The 18,722-nt window shown below is 51.4% G+C and overlaps 2 protein-coding genes across 2 annotated transcripts in view; one reads left to right on the forward strand and one right to left on the reverse strand.

The window, feature by feature from the left end:
- Nucleotides 1-7,332: 7,332 nt before the first annotated feature.
- On the reverse strand, nt 7,333-13,176 carry LOC307188876 (NUT family member 2G-like; the record flags this gene model as incomplete). The annotated part of the gene is made up of 6 exons (XM_079926549.1): nt 12,223-13,176; nt 11,141-11,269; nt 9,830-10,094; nt 9,174-9,710; nt 8,645-8,761; nt 7,333-8,124 (listed from the first exon to the last, which is right to left on the reverse strand). The coding sequence occupies exons 1-6, from the start codon at nt 12,906-12,908 to the stop codon at nt 7,333-7,335; spliced, it is 2,526 nt and encodes an 841-aa protein (XP_079782675.1). The 5' UTR covers nt 12,909-13,176.
- Nucleotides 13,177-13,397: 221 nt separating this feature from the next.
- Nucleotides 13,398-18,722, forward strand: part of FAM240B (family with sequence similarity 240 member B) — a 95,396-nt gene continuing 90,071 nt past the window's right edge. The window contains exons 1-2 of the mRNA XM_079925800.1: nt 13,398-13,542; nt 16,480-16,718. The gene's annotated coding sequence lies outside the window, so the exon portion shown is untranslated. The remainder of the gene's footprint in view (nt 13,543-16,479; nt 16,719-18,722) is intronic.

Consider the following 18,722-nt stretch of genomic DNA (forward strand, 5'->3'; position numbering starts at 1 on the left):
GTAATGGACAACATGATAAATATAATTAACACTGCTGTATGTTATACATGACAGTCGATAGGGTAAAGCCCAAGAGTTCTCCTCAGAGGAAAACATTTTTTTCCTATTTCTTTAATTTTGTATCTATGTGGGATGATGGATGTTCACTAAATTTATTCTGATGATCCTTTCACGATGCATGGAAGTCAAATCATTATGCTCTACACCTTAAGCTTAAAAAAATTTAAAACAAGAAAGAATGGACTTCACTTAACATTAATGTCTCAATATTGGCTCACTAGTTGTGCTAAATATGCCATAGTAATGTAAGATCCTAACATTAGGGGAAAGCGGGTGAAGGGGATATTGGGACTCTGTGCTGTCTTTGCAACTTTTTCATAAATCTAAACAAGTTTATTTAAATATAAAAAAGTAAATAAATTTTTAATAATGTACAGAAAATCATTGAATTGTCCCTTGTATAATAATAAGTGAACTTCATGGTATATAAATTATATCTTAGTAGAGTTGTTTAAAAGGTTATTAAGAAGGTCAGGGTGGGATCAGGGCTGGGCTGAGGCGGGGTCAGGGCAAGGTCAGGCAGGGCCAGGGTAGGGTCAGGCCGGAGTCAGCAACCCTGGCAATGGGTGCAGAGGCGTAGATCGCCCAAGGCCGAAGCCAGCCTGTGGCCTTTCTTTGGCTGCTGCTGCTGCCCGTGGCCACCCTGGAGCTGTGAGAATCCCCGGCCACGGCCACTGCCGACCCCGGCTGGGCTCCAGGCGCGGGGGTGTGCTGGAGGGCAGCGCTCCGACTCCAGAAGCGCAACGGTTGGCCCCGGGAGCCACAGGTGCGTTGGGGCCTCTGTTGAAGGCTGAGACGGCCTAAACTGCAGGGCCTGAGGGGCCGGCTATGACCAGGACCTGGGTGCCCTGAGTCACTGACTTTCATCTTTTCTCTGCCCTGGCCAACAACCAGGCAGCCCAGAGACCCCCTCAACACAGGTGGGTCACCGACTCCCCACTGTGCAACCTCTGGGTGGGAAGTGCCCCAGGACTTCTGTGGGACTGTGGAAGTGGGGACATAGCAGGGTCTGATCCTGAGGCTGGGTGGCTGGGTGGAGGAAAGCACCAGGACTGATGAATGAGTGGCCCTGAGTCCAAGGCCGCAGGTCTCATTCCCCTCTGTGAGACCCTAGGAGCACAGGCCCTAGACCAAGATACCTGCTCTCACGGGGCCTGGGCACAGCCCCTGCCCTCCGAGGTGTGAGTCCTAGAGCCAGGGCTGTCTTCATTAGCCCACTCCCTCTTCTTTTAGAAATGTAGAACCCTGAGTCAGAGGTGGGGAGTGACTTTCCCCAGCTCACAGAGCAGCACAGACTACTGCCTGCAAATCTCCCTCCCTAAGGCACTGGGGTGACATGAAGGAGGCACAGGCCCTTAGAAGTCATGATTTTGAGCAAGTGATGTTGGCAAATTCTGAGACCTTTAGTTCTTTGATCTATAAGAGTAGGCACTGAGGTGTGCTAGTTGAGGGAAATAAGGTCTGTGACGTGCCCAGCCCTTGGCAGCCTCACTCGGGGATGTTCTTCTTCCTGGAGATGCTGCTGTGAGCTGCTGTGGCTACCTTTGGTCCTCCCTTGCCCCATCCCACCAGACCTCTGGGTCCTCATCCCCACAGGGCTTGCTCTGTCCAATTCTCAGGGGCAGCCAGTGAAGGCAGAGTCCTGGTAGCCCTGTCATTTTGGGTAAAAATGATTTATGTTAGTAAATCTTGACCATTGAAATTGAATATTTCATAGTGTATGATGAAATTCAACATACAAACATCACACATCTGTATATCAAAGTGAATGGGAAAAAGATCAGATATTGATAAAGAGGAAGTGAATGACATGGATGACAGATGTGAAAAATTAGCTAAAATGTAGCACAGAAACGAAATGGTCAGAAATTATGAATGAGAAGTTTATGGACCTAGAGTCTGCTGGTGGCTTGATTTTGGACTTTGCAGCCTCCAGAAGTGTGAGAAATAAACATCTGTTGTTTAAGCCACCCAGTCTGTGGTAGTTTGTTCTAGTCCCTTGAGCTAAGACATATTTTGGTACCAAGAAGTAGCAAATACCTAAATATGTGGAAGTGGCCTTGGAATTGGATAGTAGGTAAAGGCTGAAAGAGATTTGAAGTGCATGCTAAAAAAGAGCTGAGATCACCATAAAGGCCTTTCAGCCCTTACCTATGAAAAGTGATTCTGGCGGTGGCTCAGAAAGAAAAGAGGCACACTGGAGAGGAAATCTCCATCTTTGTAGAGAATACAGAAATAATCATGAACAGATAGAAATATGGACGTTAAAGCCTATTCTGGTGAGGTCTCAAACAGAAATGAGGAATGTGTTATTAGAAATTGGAGGAGAGGTAAGTCTTCCTATAAAGTGGCAAAGAACTCGACTGAACTGTGTTCTAGTGTTATTTGAAAGGTAGACCTTGTGAGTGATGAAACTGAATATTCATCTGAGGAGATCTCTGAACAAAGTTTGGAAGAAGTAGCTTGGTTCCTCATCACCGCTCACAGTAAAACTCATCAGGAGAGAGAGAAATTGAAGACCAAACTGTTAGGCAAAAAGAAATCAGAGGGCTTCCCTGGTGGCGCAGTGGTTGAGAGTCCGCCCGCCGATGCAGGGGACACAGGATCGTGCCCCGGTTTGGGAAGATCCCACATGCCGCGGAGTGGCTAGGCCCGTGAGCCACGGCCGCTGAGCCTGCGCGTCCAGAGCCTGTGCTCTACAACGGGAGAGGCCACAACAGTGAGAGGCCCGCATACCGCAAAAAAAAAAAGAAATCAGAACTTAGAGATTTGGAAACTTCTCAGCCTATCCATATTTGAAAGTGAGAAAGCTTGTTCTGAAGAAAACTTGAAGGGTGTAGCAGGTGTGCTATTAATTTAATTTGTCCTCTCAGCAGAGGCCAGGAATAGAGAAGGATTAAACCAGCAGGGACACTGCCAGTTTGAACTAAAGGGGACAGAGACAGCCAGGCAGAATGAGGGAAGGCTGTCAGAATTCTTGGATTCTACAGAATGGGAGACTAGAGCAATTCGGCTGTGAATGTGTACTCCTCATTTCTTTTTTTTTTGGCGGTACATGGGCCTCTCACTGTTGTGGCCTCTCCCGTTGCGGAGCACAGGCTCCAGACGCGCATGCGCAGTGGCCATGGCTCACGGGCCCAGCCGCTCCACGGCATGTGGGATCTTCCCGGACCGGGGCACGAACCCGTGTCCCGTGCATCGGCAGGCAGGCTCTCAACCACTGCGCCACCAGGGAAGCCCTGTGTACTCCTCTTGAAGAAAAGGGAAGAAGGACCCCAAAGGTGATTCCGAGGTCATCGTGTCTGTCAATCCCACCACAGGCCCGGGGGACCTCTGTTTCAAAGTGTGAGATTGTCGCCCTCACAGAGAATCATGGTGTAGGTGGAGGCCCTACAGAGAGCTGCAGTGTGGGTGGCACCCCACCAAGCTGAAGGAGTGGGGCTGCCCCACCGAGCTGTGGGGATGATGTTGCCACCCCAGTGGGCCTGGAAGGCAAAGCCTCAAACTGAAGAGGATTATTCTCCTACCTTAAGCTCTAATGGGATTGGCCTTGCTAGGCTTTGGACTTGCTTGGAAACTGTCATCACTTCCCTCTTTCCTATTTCTTCCTTTCAGAGTAGGGATGTCTATTATATGCCAGTCCCATCATCGTATTTGGAAACACTTAACTTGTTTGGGTCACAGATTTACAACTACAGAGAAATTTTGCCTCAGGATGAATAGTACCTCCAGTCTCCCCCATATGTGATTTAGATGGTGTTTAGATCAGACTTTGGACTTTAAATTTTACAGTTGATGTTGGGATGAGTTAAGGCTTTTGAGGCTGTTGGGATAGAATGAATGTATTTTGCATACAATAAACACACAAATTTTGGGTACCAGGGGCAGAATGCTATGCACGTGTATCCCCCCACCACCTATTCTTATGTTGAAGCCCTAACCTTCAATGTATTTGGGGATAGGGCCTTTGGGAGGTAATTAGGTCATGGGAATGGAGCTTTCATACTGGGTTTAATGCCCTTAGAAGAAAAGACACAAGAGAGATCCGTCTTTCTCTCTGCCACGTGAGGACACAGTAAGACAACCATCTGAAAAGTAGGAAGAGAACTCTCACCAGGAGCTGAATATGGCACCTTGATCTTGGCCTTTCAACCTTCAGAACTGTTAAGAAATTACCATCTGTTTTTCAAGCCACCAGGTCTATGGCATTTTGTTATAGCCGTCCAAGCTGATGAAGACATAGAGAATATATAAGATGGTCTAATATACATATATCCAGGGTTCTAGAAGTAGAGGCAGGAGAGAATGAGTAGAAGTAACATTTGAAAAAGATAATATTATGTTCTAGATGAGATGAAGAATGTGATATCACTTAATGAAGCAAAATAGATCACATGGAGGATAAATTTTTTTAACCTGAAACTAATCACACGTCAAGAAACTGGAGAACACAAAAGACAAAAGACAATCTTAAAATAAGAAATTAGCAAGGAAACTGATCACCCACCATGAAAGGGTGTACTGATGGCATAATTTGCAAAAACAGTAACAAAAGCCATATTCGATGGAATAAATATTCAAAGTTCTGAAAGGAAAAACTTTTCCTCTGGAACTGATTACCCTGTCACATTATAATTTATAAAAGTTCACCAACAAGGGAACTGATAAATTATTTTTAATGTATGCATAAATGCAAACTTATAAATAATTAAAAAATTAAAGAACATCTAATATATCCATTTTTCTAAAAGTAAGAATGTTGAAAGAAGAAGCCAAAGGCAATATGATTTACATGACACCATATATAACCCAAAATATAATTATTATACATAATTGTGATTATCTACAGCTGTGCTAAAAGCATGAACATTTTTATAAGATGGATATTTGCCAAGCTCTTGATGGTGACAATCTTTCTCATTGTTGGTGAGAGCATAAAATGGGACAACCCTTACAGCAAACAATATGAGGTTTCCTCAAAAAATTAAAAATAGGGGCTTCCCTGGTGGTGCAGTGGTTGAGAATCTGCCTGCCAATGCAGGGGACACGGGTTCGAGCCATGGTCTGGGAAGATCCCACGTGCTGCGGAGCAACTAGGCCCGTGAGCCACAACTACTGAGCCTGCGCGCCTGGAGCCTGTGCTCAGCAACGAGAGGCCGCGACAGTGACAGGGCCCATGCACCGCGATGAAGAGAGTGGCCCCCACTCACCGCAACTAGAGAAAGCCCTCACACAGAAACGAAGACCCAACACAGCCAAAAATAAATAAATAATAAATTTTAAAAAAAATTAAAAATATAACTACCATGTGATCCAGCAGTCCCACTTCTGGGTTTGTATCCAAAAGAATTCAAAGCAGGATCTCAAACAGATATTTGCACACCCACATTCATCGTAACATTCTCCAAAATACCCAAGATGTGAAGAAACCCAAATGTCCATCAACAGATGAATGGATAATGGGGTCTATAAATACAATGAAATATTTCCTTCTTTGAAATAAAAGGAAACCATGTCTCATGCTACAACATGGATAAACCTCTAAGACATTATGCTAAGTGAACTAATCCACTCATAAAAGGACATGTCACAGCCACTCACATGAAGTATCTACAGTAGTTAAAATCACAGAAACATACAAAGGTGATTGTCAAGATCTCAGGGAGGAGGAGGGAGAATTAGGGAGTCTCTGCTATCCCAACCCCCGCCTGGGTCCTGGGGAACGAATCAGAACACAGAAGCAGGAAAACAGGCTTTGGCCAGCAGGGAAGGGGGGTGAGGCCCAGGGCGGGTTCACAAAGGATCAGAGTATCTGAGTGCGTTAGGAGGAAGGGGCTTCAGAGGTGGGCCAGCACAGGCCATGATGGGGGCTAAGCAGGCTGCAAGGGGGGGCAGTTCGGGGAGACAGCAGGGGTCGGTGCCCTGCCCCTCATTGTTTGCTCGTCTCACCCTTAAGAGCGGGTCATTTCCCCTGCTCTGATGATTCGAAGTCTCTGCCGGCACCCACAGGACGGTGACTGAGGTCTCCACACTCCTCTGCATGGATCCCAGCTCCCACCCAGATCTGGGGCCACAGACACCTCTCCCCAACCCCTGCTGCTCCTGTGAGCAAGCTGTTCTTGTGAAACGTGGTCATAGTTTGTTAGGAGGAACCGTTTTATATGGGAATACAAATCAGTGTTGATGCCAATACACACACATGTCCAGCCATGGGTGGAAAGGGACGGGACAGTAGTTCTGGGGTGTCTCTGCACACCCATAGGCCCCTGAGGCCAGTCTCCACAGCCACAGCCAGATAGGTCCTCCTCCTTCAGTTGAACGAGATGCTGCTGCAGAGAAATCCCACAAGTTCCACAAAGGGGCCCAACTGTCATTACCCTTATACACACCTTTCACGGGTGCCCCATGAATTTCCCCGCACCCATTCCCCTTGTTGCATCCTCATTGGGATTAAGAGGTAGCTGTGTCCACCACTCTCCACATTGCAATAATCCCAGTGGGACTAGAGGATGCTCGCGCTACGAGGCAGACAGTCCTGTCCCCATAGCCAAGACTTTTCCTCTCTGGTCACTCCACCCACACAGGAAACCCTGGATGAGTGGAGGGTCATCCCAGCGCCGTCGCCTGGCCACTTCAGGGAAGCAGAGAGAAGCTCCATAATGACAAGGGCTGTCTCCAGGCCCCATCCTAGAAACTGGTGAGTGTCCAGAGGGCTGAAAGGCACAAAAGCAGCTCTGCCTCCCCAGAAGGTTCAGGGATGCAGAAGATGGTACAGAGGCCCCAGAAGGCCCCTAGCCAAGCAGGCTTTAGAGAAGGGGATGATGAGGGGGTCCCTGGGGAAAGTGAGAGCTGTGCGTTCCCAGGGGCAGCCTGAGGAGTCCTTGTCTATGTGGAGGAAAGGTTTGGCCACCTGTAGATCCAGAGCTCCTGTGACCTCCCTCATCCTTCCTTCCTCTCTGGATCGCTCTCTGTGGAGCAGCGCAACACGAACAAGATGACAGTGGCCTGAGAGCATTTCCCACCAAGACGATCTTTATTCACAATTGATATACGTCACTCCAAAGGTACTGCTCACACACACACCTGGCCACACCCACCTCCCCCACCTCCCTAACCCCCCACAATCCCGCACCCCCTCCCCGGCCTGGTGGTCCTGCCCTCCCTCCCTTCCCCCCACATCATCCAGGGTCAGCACTGGGATGAGGAGGAGCCCCTAGGCTCCCCTGGGGGCCGCCCTGGGGCCTCGCCCTGGAGGGCCGGCCCAGCTGTTCCCTACTGGCTGCAGTGCTTCTTCCACTTCCTACTCTTCTCTGTGACACACGGGTCACACTTTCTTTTTCTCGGCTGTGAGGGGCGAGCCGGCCCCAGAGCCAAGCCTGGCCTCCCAGACACCCCGAGGCCAGCCCCAGGGATGGGCAGCTTCTCAGCACTGGCTGGGTGTCCACACAGAGCCTGCCTCCTCGACTTGGGAGCGGCTGGTGGAGCTGGGCTGAGGCCTCTTCTCTGACGGGAGGGGGCGTGGGGAGCACTCTGGGCCCCCCAACCTCCAGGGGAGGCCAGGCCTGAGGCATGGGCAGGACTCTGGGACACCCAGCCAGGCAGCAGGCTCTGCAGAGAGCCGAACAGGAAGGCCAGGCTGGGGAGCTCCTCGTCGTCGTCACTGGACCCGTCCCTGGGCCCTCGGGCCTCCCGAACAGGAGAGGCCTCTCTGAGAACAGACGCGTCCCTGGGTCCCCGTAGAGGGCCAGCGCGCCTTTGACCCTGGGGAGGGGAGGGCGCTCCGACCCGGAATGAAGAGACCTCCTGACGTCCTCGAGAGGGAACAAAGCCTTTGGGCCTGCACGGGCCAGTGTCTGTTTGGATGAGCCTATGAGGAGCCTCAGAATCGATCTCTGGTGGGCAGGCTTCATCACTGACCCCTGGATGGGGGTCTTGGTCGTGCCTCTGGGCACCTTGGCCGGCGTCGGGCTCAGAAGGACTTGAGCGCATTCCGGGTGCACCGTGACTCGGGGCTGCTCGCACACCCTCGTCCTCTTTCAAGGCCAGGAGTCGTTTCTGCACCAGCTGGTAGGAGGGAGGAGGACAGTGTTGGCTCCACACACACGTGTGAGAGGAGGAGCCCTGGGCAGTGGGACAATGGCCCTTGGGGGAAGGAGGAGACGGGGGACCCCAGGACTCGAATCCAAATACAGACACTGTGGCATTCCTGCCATCCTCCTGCACCTTATTCCCAGCTTTGTGCCCTTCCCTCCCCTCCTGGCTCCCCATCCTCTCCTTCCTTTCACCCTGCACTGCACCCACCCCAGAACGGGCCCTTCCCCATGCCAGGCCTCCCAGGCAGGGGAGGGATGGACAGCGCCAGGTGGCCCTCCAGTTCTGGGGCCCTACCTCTCCCCTGTTCACTGGGGTCCCTCCGTGCCCTGGTCTTTCTGGGTGTCCCTTGTCTCCCGTGTTCTACGGGAGATCCCTCCCTCCTCTGGCTCCCCTGGGTCATCTGGGTTCCCCTGTCCCCTGGATCACCTGGGGTCCCCCTCCCGTGGGATCCCCTGGCTCCCTGAGTGTCCCTCTCCCTCCCCTGGCTCACTTCTTCTGGCGTGAGCCCTTCCTCCTGCTCCAGCTCCTCCGCTAGGGCCAAGAGATCCAGCTGTGCATCTGGGGAAAGCAGTTCTGCCAGGAATCGAGGGTGAATGACTGCCTCCACCTCAGACAGAAAGAAGAGGCTGTGAGCATCCTTGGCCAGGAGTGGCCTGTGAGACAAGAAGACCCGGAGGGAAAGTGAAAAGCAGAGACCCACCCCACTGCCCTCCACAAGGCGGGGATGCTCAGCACACACACAAACACACACACACGCACATACACACACAAACATGCACATACACAGTCACACACAAAAGAGCACATATACAGAGGCACATACACAGACACACAAAGGCATACACACTGACAGACACAAACACGTACACACATACATCTGCGTAAACCTCCCCTAACACCAGGCTCAGGAACAAGGAGCAGAGCTTAAGTCCCAGCGGCCTGAGCAGAACCCAGATCTTGGGTGCTGAGTGTTCCATGCCCTGGCATCTTGTAGACCCCAGGCTCCAGGCCTAGCCTACCTTGGTGACAAAGTCCTCCTGGGAACACAGCTTGTCAATGTAGCTCAAGAGGCCCAGGTCCGAGTAGATGCCGTCCTCTTCCTGCTTCAGCTCATTTCCGTCCTGTCCACCTTCTGCATCTGACTCGCCTGTGGCTGAGTGGACGGGCCCCACCAGCGCATCCATGATGTCCATATACTCCCTCACAGCCTCGGGGGGAATCTCCTTGGGTGCCTTGGGCTCCGGGGGCTGCTGGGACCTGTGTGGCTTTGTGCGGGAGGGCTGGGCCCTGGGGCCGGACATCCTGGGAGCACAGGCTGAGGCAGAGCGGGAGGAAGGGAAGGAAGGTGAGGGACTCCCAGTCCACCTCCTGACCACTGAGCACACGTTGGTGAGGGCATTGTTTGGGGGACATTGATGTGGGTGTGGGGACATCAGGACCACCTGAAGCCTCATGCACTGTTGGAGAGGGGAGGTAAGGGGGGCATCTAAGAGAGTCACAAGTAAGGAAGTGGGGAACCTCCAATTTTCTAGGGGTCTCGCCATCAAGCCCACTTCCTAGGCAGACCTTGTGTGGGGTCCTTTGACAGGGAGGTGTGAGAGGAGTTACAAAACTGACCAAGTCAATACCCAGCAGTGACAGAGGGCAGCTGAGACCCCACGCCCCCACCCCCTGCCTCAGTGGCTGTTTTGGTTGAAAGACCAATGCCCCTGTCTTGAAGGAAAAGGATCCACGTGGGGACAGTGGCCAACCCTAGGCCCCTGTTACCTGTGCCTTCAACACCAGTGGGAACCTGGGTGCCTGGCTGAAGGCCCACTTTCAGGGCTGGGGGCCCCCGAGGATCCAGCTTCGGTGGGGCTGGAGGAGGCAGGTCCTGCGCACACTGCATCCACTGCCACTTCTGAATCTGCATCTCCTCCTCGGCCTCAAATTCCATGAACCTGGGGGGTGACGGAGGCACAGGCCACCCTGAGGAAAAGGCCTGGGTTCTGGAGCCCAACAATGGCAGCCAAGAATGAGGGATTGGGAGAGGATGTGCCTTGGGGCTGTCAAGGCCCTGTGAGGTGCTGTGCACAGCAGAGAGCTGCTCCTGGAACTGATACAAGATCTGGGACCCTTCCTGCCTCACCAGCACTGGAGGTCATTCAACAGCATAGACCCAGGTCGCTGAATTGAACCAGGTCAACGGGACATGTGGCTGACCCAGGGGGCATCCTCCTCATGCCCCCCGTCCCCATCCAGAACCACATGAAGGGCTGACAGCCAGAGGCTGGAACAGGCATGTGTTCCCCACAGGGGTCCTTGCCCGAATCCAGGACCCTGGGCTGGGACTGAGAGTCCTGGAACATAGGCCTGGAGACAGGGCCCAGGAGAGGCTGGACGATGTGGGTGCTGAGCTTAGAGGAGAGGCCTTCCTTTCCTCTGAGAGGCGCTCGTTGGTTTGCTTTTCTTTCTTAAACCAAGGGGATTACCACGGAGCAAACAACGGAAGGGCCAGAGACCCTCGGGCTGATGACAGCTAGCTACCCCAGCCTCTTCAGGGATGCCAGTGTACCCACTCAGGCCACTTTTCATGAGGAGAGGGGGTCCCAAATCTATGTCAGTGGCCGCCAGCCACCCACCACTAAGGAAGCAGCAGGCTGGCGGGTGGAGCTCTTTCCCTGGCTCAGCCCATATGGCTGGACTTGGACCCCACCTGGACTCACAGCGTCACCCTGCCCCATCCTGAGACCTTCATGTCAAGGCAAGGGTAGGTCAAAATCAGGGGAGGGCGGAGCTCCTGGTGGAGGAAGGACAGAAGACCCAAACTGTCAAGGTGAGGGAGGGGTTTCTGGAGGACAGTAGGGCCTCTGGGCTGCGGGGCCCCTGTTCTGAGTGACAGCCCTTCTCCTTTGTCCTCTCTGATGAGCACCCCCACGGCCAGACCCTGCCCTCACCCACTCGCCTCAGCCTCCACGCAGCCCCTGGGCCCAGGGCGCTGACTCACTTTTCCGCTATCTTGTAGTAGATCATCCGGTCAACGTTGCTTATGCGCTGCCATTCCTGCACGGCCCTGCACAGTCCCCACTCCAGCGTCATGGTGGGCTTCAGGCGGGCCAGGGATCGAAGCACTGGGCTGTAAGACCTTGGCGTCAGTCTCCGTGCCCAGCCCAGCCCCCACCTGCCTGACCCCACCCGCCAATGTGGACCACACATCACTCAACGCAGCATGACTGAGCAACAGGAGGGTGAGAGGCAGGTGTCTGGGAGGGCAAAGACAAGCCTTCCCGGCTACTGCTGTCACCGCCTCACACTCAGGGATGACCATCCACTCCCAGGCTACAGCTGGGACACTGTGCCTTGGGGAGCTCTTTTCCTCTTCAAGGCTGCCTTTTCATAAGGAAAATCACTATCATCAATGAGGCGTGGCATGTGGCAGGCCATCTGCTAACACTTCATAGATTAGCCCAAGGAGTCTTCTGCCCGGTCCTCTGAGTGAAGTGTGATTGTCCCCTTTTTACGAGGGACCGGAGGTTTAGGATGGAAATGCCTGCCAGGCTCACAACTCTAGTGGGAGAGAGCCCACGCCCTTAGGAGAGCTCTACCATCACCCTGTTCCTAGTGGAATTCTCCACAACAACGAAGTCGAGGTGTGCATTAAGCGCTCGCCTGGGCCCTGCACTCCTCCCTCTCCTCCGAAGTGACCTCCCCCGGCCATGTACACTCAAGTCCTGTATGAAAGGAGACGGCACCACAGGAGAGTGCGGCATCCACTCCTTGGCTCCTCACCTTACAGCACGACCCTCTCTGACTGCAAGTCTGCAGTCCATATTTCCATGAGAATCATGGAAGAGCAAGTTGGCTAGACTCTCAGGGTGGTGGGGTCAGTTGAGATGAGGCACATTTCAGTCATGATGTCATGGCCTGGCAGGCTCACGCATATGACCGACAATGTGCCTTCTCATAGCATGGACATCGCCCTCAGACCTTGCTTCCAGTATCCCTAGAAACCTAACCTGCGAGTCCATCCCCAGGTCCTCTTTATCTAAAAGCTCTGATAAGCTCACGACCCCCTGAGCGTTCACTCACATGAGAAAGCAGGACAGAGCTTCTGCATCAGGACTCTGGGGAAGGTGTCTCCGCGCCAGTGGCTTGAGGCGCTGCCAACGTCGGAAGTTACTGTACACGCTTTGGGGGTTAGAGCAGTCACCCTGCGAGGCGTAGGGCTGGTTGGTGGCCAGGCTACCCTCCCTGGAACTGCCAAGTGGCCAAGGCCCATGGTTCACTGGGCGAATGATAGGGGCCAGCTGGGCAGCTGGTGGTGGAGCTTGAGGAGGAAAGCCTGGGGTCCAGCCTCCCTTGCCAGCCTGAGTAACTCCAACAGCTGGAGCAGTCACAATGGTCTCCATCGCAGGGTTTGTTATGAATACGGGTGCAGGACATGCAGCACTCCCGCTGAGGGCCCCTGGAGTGCTCCAGGTGAGGGGGCCCTGAGTTATGATAAAGGTCTGAGTCTGGGGCGCCTCCACTGGCCTCCCTTGTGACCTGACTTGCACAGTGAGGTTGCAAGCCCCAGGGGCACTGGGTCCATGGCCACCATTAGCCACCAAAGGCATCGTGGGGAAAGCTGGCAGCAGCTGGCTGCTGCCAGGAGGGAATGCTGGGGTGATGGGAGGTGGCAGGTGCTGCCCCCAGGATGGCCGGTGCTGGGTGCCAGGAATGGGTGGAGGATAGAGCACTGCCATGAAATCAGACAAGGAGGCACCAAGGTGCATGACGACATCCGTTCCCAGCACTGGAGATGCTGTTGAGGCAAAGGAAAGGAGTGAATGGAGGAGGAGAATGGGCAAGTGGGACAGAGGCTCTCTGCAGCATCAGAGTGTAAATCTCCACAGGTGAGAGACACTTGGACAAGGGAAGCTGCAGCGTGCAAATGTCTTCAAGTGCTTTTCATGCCCTGACCTCCAGTTGAGAATTATTCCACCGGTGACCCCGCGCCCATCCACCAAGGCCCCTGATGCCTGCCTACCAAGAAGAAATTGCCTCAGCAAGCACTCACTTGGAGAGCCTCCCTAAGGCGCCCCCTGGCAGCTAAGCCTCACAGGCTGTCTCCCAAGACCTGCAACTGTGTGGACATCCGCTCTGTGAGAAATGCCCCTCAGCCAGCGTACTAGCAGGTAAGGACCTTCTGCAAGGTAAGTTCTAGGCACCCAAAGGCACTGTGTAAAATATTAGGGCCCCACCTCCTCCTCAGTCCTCCTTTTCCCACGCTCAGTATAAATCCCCTCTTTCTTTCCCAGCCTCGCAAAACAAAACACAATGCTGGAAAATATCCCTCTAATGGAATCCTGATACAAACCCATAACACTGGCCCAGAATGCACCTGCATCTCAGAACAACCCACAGCAGGTACGTAACATGGGCCAGGTCCTGCCACCCCCTTCCCAGTGCCCAGAGTCACTGTCATCACTCAGGAGTTCTGTTCCTAGGAGGTGGGGGGGGGAGGTCTGAGAAGTAGGCACGTGTCCCTTAGATTCTGTCATTTCACAGCCAGTGATGGCTGCAGAGGATTAAAGAAGGGCCAGGGAATTGTTATGTTACATTGGTCGTGGGAGTATAGACCGCCTGTGGTCCTTCCCCTTCCAGCTCCCAATAATGGAGAGACAATCTGAGAAGCAAGCATAAGCCAGGTGCCATGGCGACCAAGTTGTCTGAAACACATCCCTGTTCAGGAGAACAAGGTACACACCACGGTGCACCTAATTAACCAGAATAGGTGTCATAGGACGTTTAATAGTAACACAGAAGATCGTCTTCCTGACCCTGGGGTACACTCCTTTCCCCTTTAAAAGAGGAAGCAGCCTTCATAGACATTCCACCCGAAACAATCCCACTCCACATCTGTTCCCTGTCCATGAAGGAGTGACATGAAATATGAACAAACTCTTCCTCTCAGGGCAGCCTGAGGGTCCACCATGAGATACTGGACAAGATGAAGTAGGTCTGAAGTACTGCGATTCCACAAAAGGAAGAACAATTCAGAGCAACACAGGAACCTGAGCCCTCTCTTGGCTGAACTTACACGGTTGCCCATCCCCTGTTGAATCCAAGGCAACAGTTACCTGAACTGAGAAGTGAGCTCCGGGCTGGGAGGAGTGGACGAGGTGTGGGCTGCGGCAGTTAGAGTAACCTCCTGCCTCGCTCTCAGAGAGGACACTTCACTGCAGGTGTGGCCACACACAGCCCCATTGAATACTTTTCTCACCAAGACCATCTCTCCCCAGGGCCCCCTGAGATACAGTAGGCTCCTGTTCAAACCCCTTTGGAAGATATGGTGAGGCAAGCTTCAGGTACCTCAGGAACATAGTACAGGTCTAGGCTTTCCTCATGACCCTCCCTGTGTCACCACCAGGACATCACACACATCCTTACACACACGTTTCAGAGTGGCTTGTCTCCGCTCTAGAAAGAATCAACCTGTCTGCTGCCATCCTTTCTCCATAGCCAGGGCAATTCCTCTTGATCTACCTCCAAAGACCCCTCCTCCCCAGTGCAGTCTCAGGTTTCTTCGGGCTCCCCAGTCTCCCCAGGTGAAATGTCCTTGTGTGTCCAGTGCTCTCTTCTCCCTCTACTTCAGTCCAACTATGTGCCCACAGTGAAGTGTCACATGTGAACCCGAAGGATGTGAGAGATGGCAGGGTCTCTGAAAACACACCCCCAACCTATAGGCTTACCTCCTTCTGAAGCCATCCTGCAGGCTTGGGCACGGACTACTGCTGCGTGGTGGCCTCAATGAGAAAAGTCAAGACCAGGACCCAGAGAGCGACCCGCTTCAGCAGTTGCTCAGGATCCAAGTAAAGGAGAGCCACGTTTAAATTTAAACAGTAGAATGTGGGCTGAAACGTTCTGCAGTGGGGGAGGGGCAGAGCGCACGTGGGTCGGGGTGGGGTGCGGTGGGGGGACATTCCACGAGGGCTCTGGGAGGTAGGCAAGAACCGGAAGTTCCTTCCATCTCCCACAGTGGCAACACAATTGGCGTGTGCCTCTTTAGGCAGTTTATAAACTTTTTTTGATTCATGTCACCGATGTTGGACATGACAGTCCCTTCCTTTCACGTCTTTATCCATCAACCTAGTTTTGTGTCCCTCAACACACTCTGCTTCCTACCTGGCTCTTGACTTACTTCAACAGAGACTAGACTTTCTGAACAAAATACACAAGTGTTAGTCTGATAAACATAAATAATGGCCACGTGGAACTGAGTATTTGAAATTAGGATTGTCTCAGCAGATGCAGTGTCTTTGCTGTATGTACATCACTCCTAAGGAAGTGGTCCTTGTGCTCCAACCAACATCCAGCAGGACCAGCCTTACTAATGACCCTTTGTGCTGGAAAGCCCCCGTCCATCAAAAAACTGTCATGCAGTCCCCATGTCCAAGACCAGAATTCACTAAATGTCTTTCTCATAGTATTCCATGGTTGTTAAAGATTTACTTTTTTACCTTTTAAATGATTTTAGTATAATATTTTAAACGAGTAACACCTTCTCATGGTTCAAAATTAAATTGTGCAAAACGGAATATGCAGTGGTAAGTCCTCCTCCCACCTCTTTCCCCTGTCAACCCAGTCCTCTTTCCCGGAGGAAACCATTGTTATCTCTTTCATTAAAATCTTCCCAGAGATACATCATGCAACTAAAAACGAAGGCAATCTATTTTTATAGAAGAGCGGAATTCTGCAAGATATTATAAAAAAGGAGGGAGGGAAAGTAAAATTGTTCCCATACTACCTGCTGTGTTGAAATTGGCCCAGATGGTCAACTCTTTCTCAAAATTATTAATAAAAAACCCAAACCGTACAAAGGACACACCTGTTTATCAACATTTATTGAACAACCTCCATGTATTAAATACACTGAGAGAAAATATTCTAGAAGAGTAAATGCGTTGGAAAAACTTTAGGAACGGAGTCAGGAGACAGTATCTTAAAAGAGTGTTTCCCAGGTCTGAAATTCTTTCCTAGAATTGTTCTTGAACAGAAACTTCAGGCTTGCTAGGAAAAAGGACCTATTGTTTTTTGAAAGGCATAAACAAGAACCAAGGAACTGCAGTCCAAAGGGCATGAAAGCACTTGCCCCAATTTGAGGCTACTGTGCTTACAGCGGAGCTCTCCAGAACTCTTTGTAGCTAAGTGCATGGGTTTCACGTGTGCAATATAGAAATCACGAGTGCACATCTCACAAGAGCTGGTTTGAAGAAGAGACCGTCACGAAAGTTCCCGGCGAGGAGCGTCGCCAGTCAAGTTCCGCAGCGTTGCCCGACCCTCCATTTCTCTCCTCTCCTGCAGAGACCTCCTGGAGCAGATGCCCACGCGCCCCGCGCCTGTACGCCTGCGCACGCCCACTGGGCGCGGGGCTCTCGGGCACGCGGACCGCCGTCCTCCAACGGCTGCCAGCGTCTGTTGGGGCAGTTTGCTCCGCAAGACAGGAGCGCATGCGCGAGCGCGGACGGTGGGGCCCCAACGGCCGTCCGGCGCGGGAGCGGGCTGTCATGGCGGCCTCTCGAGTCAATTATAGGAATCCTGAGGTAAGCGGTACGGGGACTTTTCACCCCTCAGGTGTCACCGCTCTGCGCTGTTGTTCACCCTGTGGGTTATTTGTGCCCTTGTCCGTGTAAGGAGACTCGCCACAATGTGGATTCACGCCCCCATAGCGCTCGATTCCCTTGAGGTGTTTACCCCAGGGTTATTGGCACCACTGGGGAGCCGGCTGCATGAAGGGTTCAGTGACTGCGGGGCCTACAGTGGGGGGTAAATCGTGTGTGCGAGCTATTAAACAGCTGCCGTTCTAGTCTGCGCGTTGTGAAGAGTACAAAAGCTAGAGGGAAGTTCTTGCGAGTTGAAAACCCTCATCTGCTTCCAGAGGTGTAGCTCAGGTGATTGGAAAATGAGTGAAGATCGAAGGAACACACTCATAGTTTCACTAGTGTCTTCCTTCTTATCATAAAAACATCAATCAACACTTATGTTCAAACTGCATTCTTTTGTCAGTGATGGGAGCAGCTTTGCTGAATGTGGTCATAAACATGTATTTGTTGTCTGATGTCAAATCATGATTGATTTGCAAGCATAGATGGGGTCTGTACATATTTACTTGGTTGGTGGGAATCTGATACGTAGTCAAATGTGCGGGTTGGTTTTGTCTGTGCATATTTGTGTTTGAAGGGAGGTCATGCCTGTGTTTTTGTGAGAGTGTGTAAGAGTGAGTGCTGTATTTGGAGGGTGTTGAGATGTGACGCAGGCATACTCAAGGAGTTGGTGGTTAGGTGTTTGTAATTTGGTGTTCGGGGAATATGTTTACATGTGTTCTTTTCTCCCATGAATTTGGGGATTTGTGTATGTCTAACGGTGCGTTTGGAAGGATTATCTGCCTATGCATAAGGGCAATGTCAGGAAAAGTCGTGGTGTATATTACTTTGGGTATCCAGTCTGTTTATTTTGTATATTTGGGGAATGTAGGCTGATCATTTGTGTATTCAGGGCATGTTGTATGGTTATGGGGTGTTTGTGTGTGTGCATTTTCAGGAGCTGTCTATGTATATTTGGATGTGTAGAGGGCAAGTCTGTGACTATTTTATGGGACTGGTGGATGTTGTATATGTAGGTATGTTGTGTTTGTATGATTCTGTATTCTGCAAGATGGCAGAGTTAATTGTGTGTGAGAGGTTGGGAATGTGGGGTTATGTATATGCCAGTAGTGTGGTACTGTATGTGTATTTGGAAGAAAGGGCGTACAGGGTGATATTATTGCATATTTGTAGTGTACTGGGTAATTGTGGTGCTATTTGGGACTTGTGGAGAGTTGTGTGTTAAATGAGTTTGTGTGTGTATTCAAGGGGCATGGCCACTTGGGGGAATATTTGCTGAGGCTGTGCATTTGTAATTTTCAGTAGGAGCCTCTTAGGCTTATGTATTTTGGGAAGTGAGTGTATGTGTATCTGATAGAGAGGTGGGGTTCTATGTTTCTACAGGGAAGATGGACAATTGCATTTATATGTATTAGAAATATGTGGTACCGGTATTTGTTAGTACTTGTATATGTGTGAGCTGGCTCCTGATAGCTAGGGATAAGTTGATATATGGAAGTTGTTTCCTAAATGGTTTGCTGGAGATATTTCCATGTATCTTACTTGTGTATTCTAATCCGTGTGTGTGTCCATCATCAGGTGCATGCATTATCAAAGTTTGTTCATAAGGTATGGAGTTGTTAGGAGTATTCAAAGTGTATTTCTTTGGAGAATGCTAGGGTGTTTATACATGTGTTTGGTAGGCGTAAGAGGTGGTCTGTCTATATATTCAGGGTGAGGGTAGAAATATATATACACACACATACACACATATATACAGTTTATATGTTGGGGTAGTGGTGGGGAGCTTGTCTTCTGGAGAGGTAGCATAATGTATAGTGTTTGGGAGGGGTCCATATGTTCAGGGGTTAGGAATATTTGCATGTGTGTGTCCATAGGTGTGTGAGAATTGTGTATGTATATTAGTAAGACTTCAGAGGTTGTCGGTGTTTTTCTGTTTTGAGT

This window comes from Stenella coeruleoalba (genome assembly GCF_951394435.1).
Source record: "Stenella coeruleoalba genome assembly, chromosome: 7".
NCBI lineage: Eukaryota > Metazoa > Chordata > Mammalia > Artiodactyla > Delphinidae > Stenella > Stenella coeruleoalba.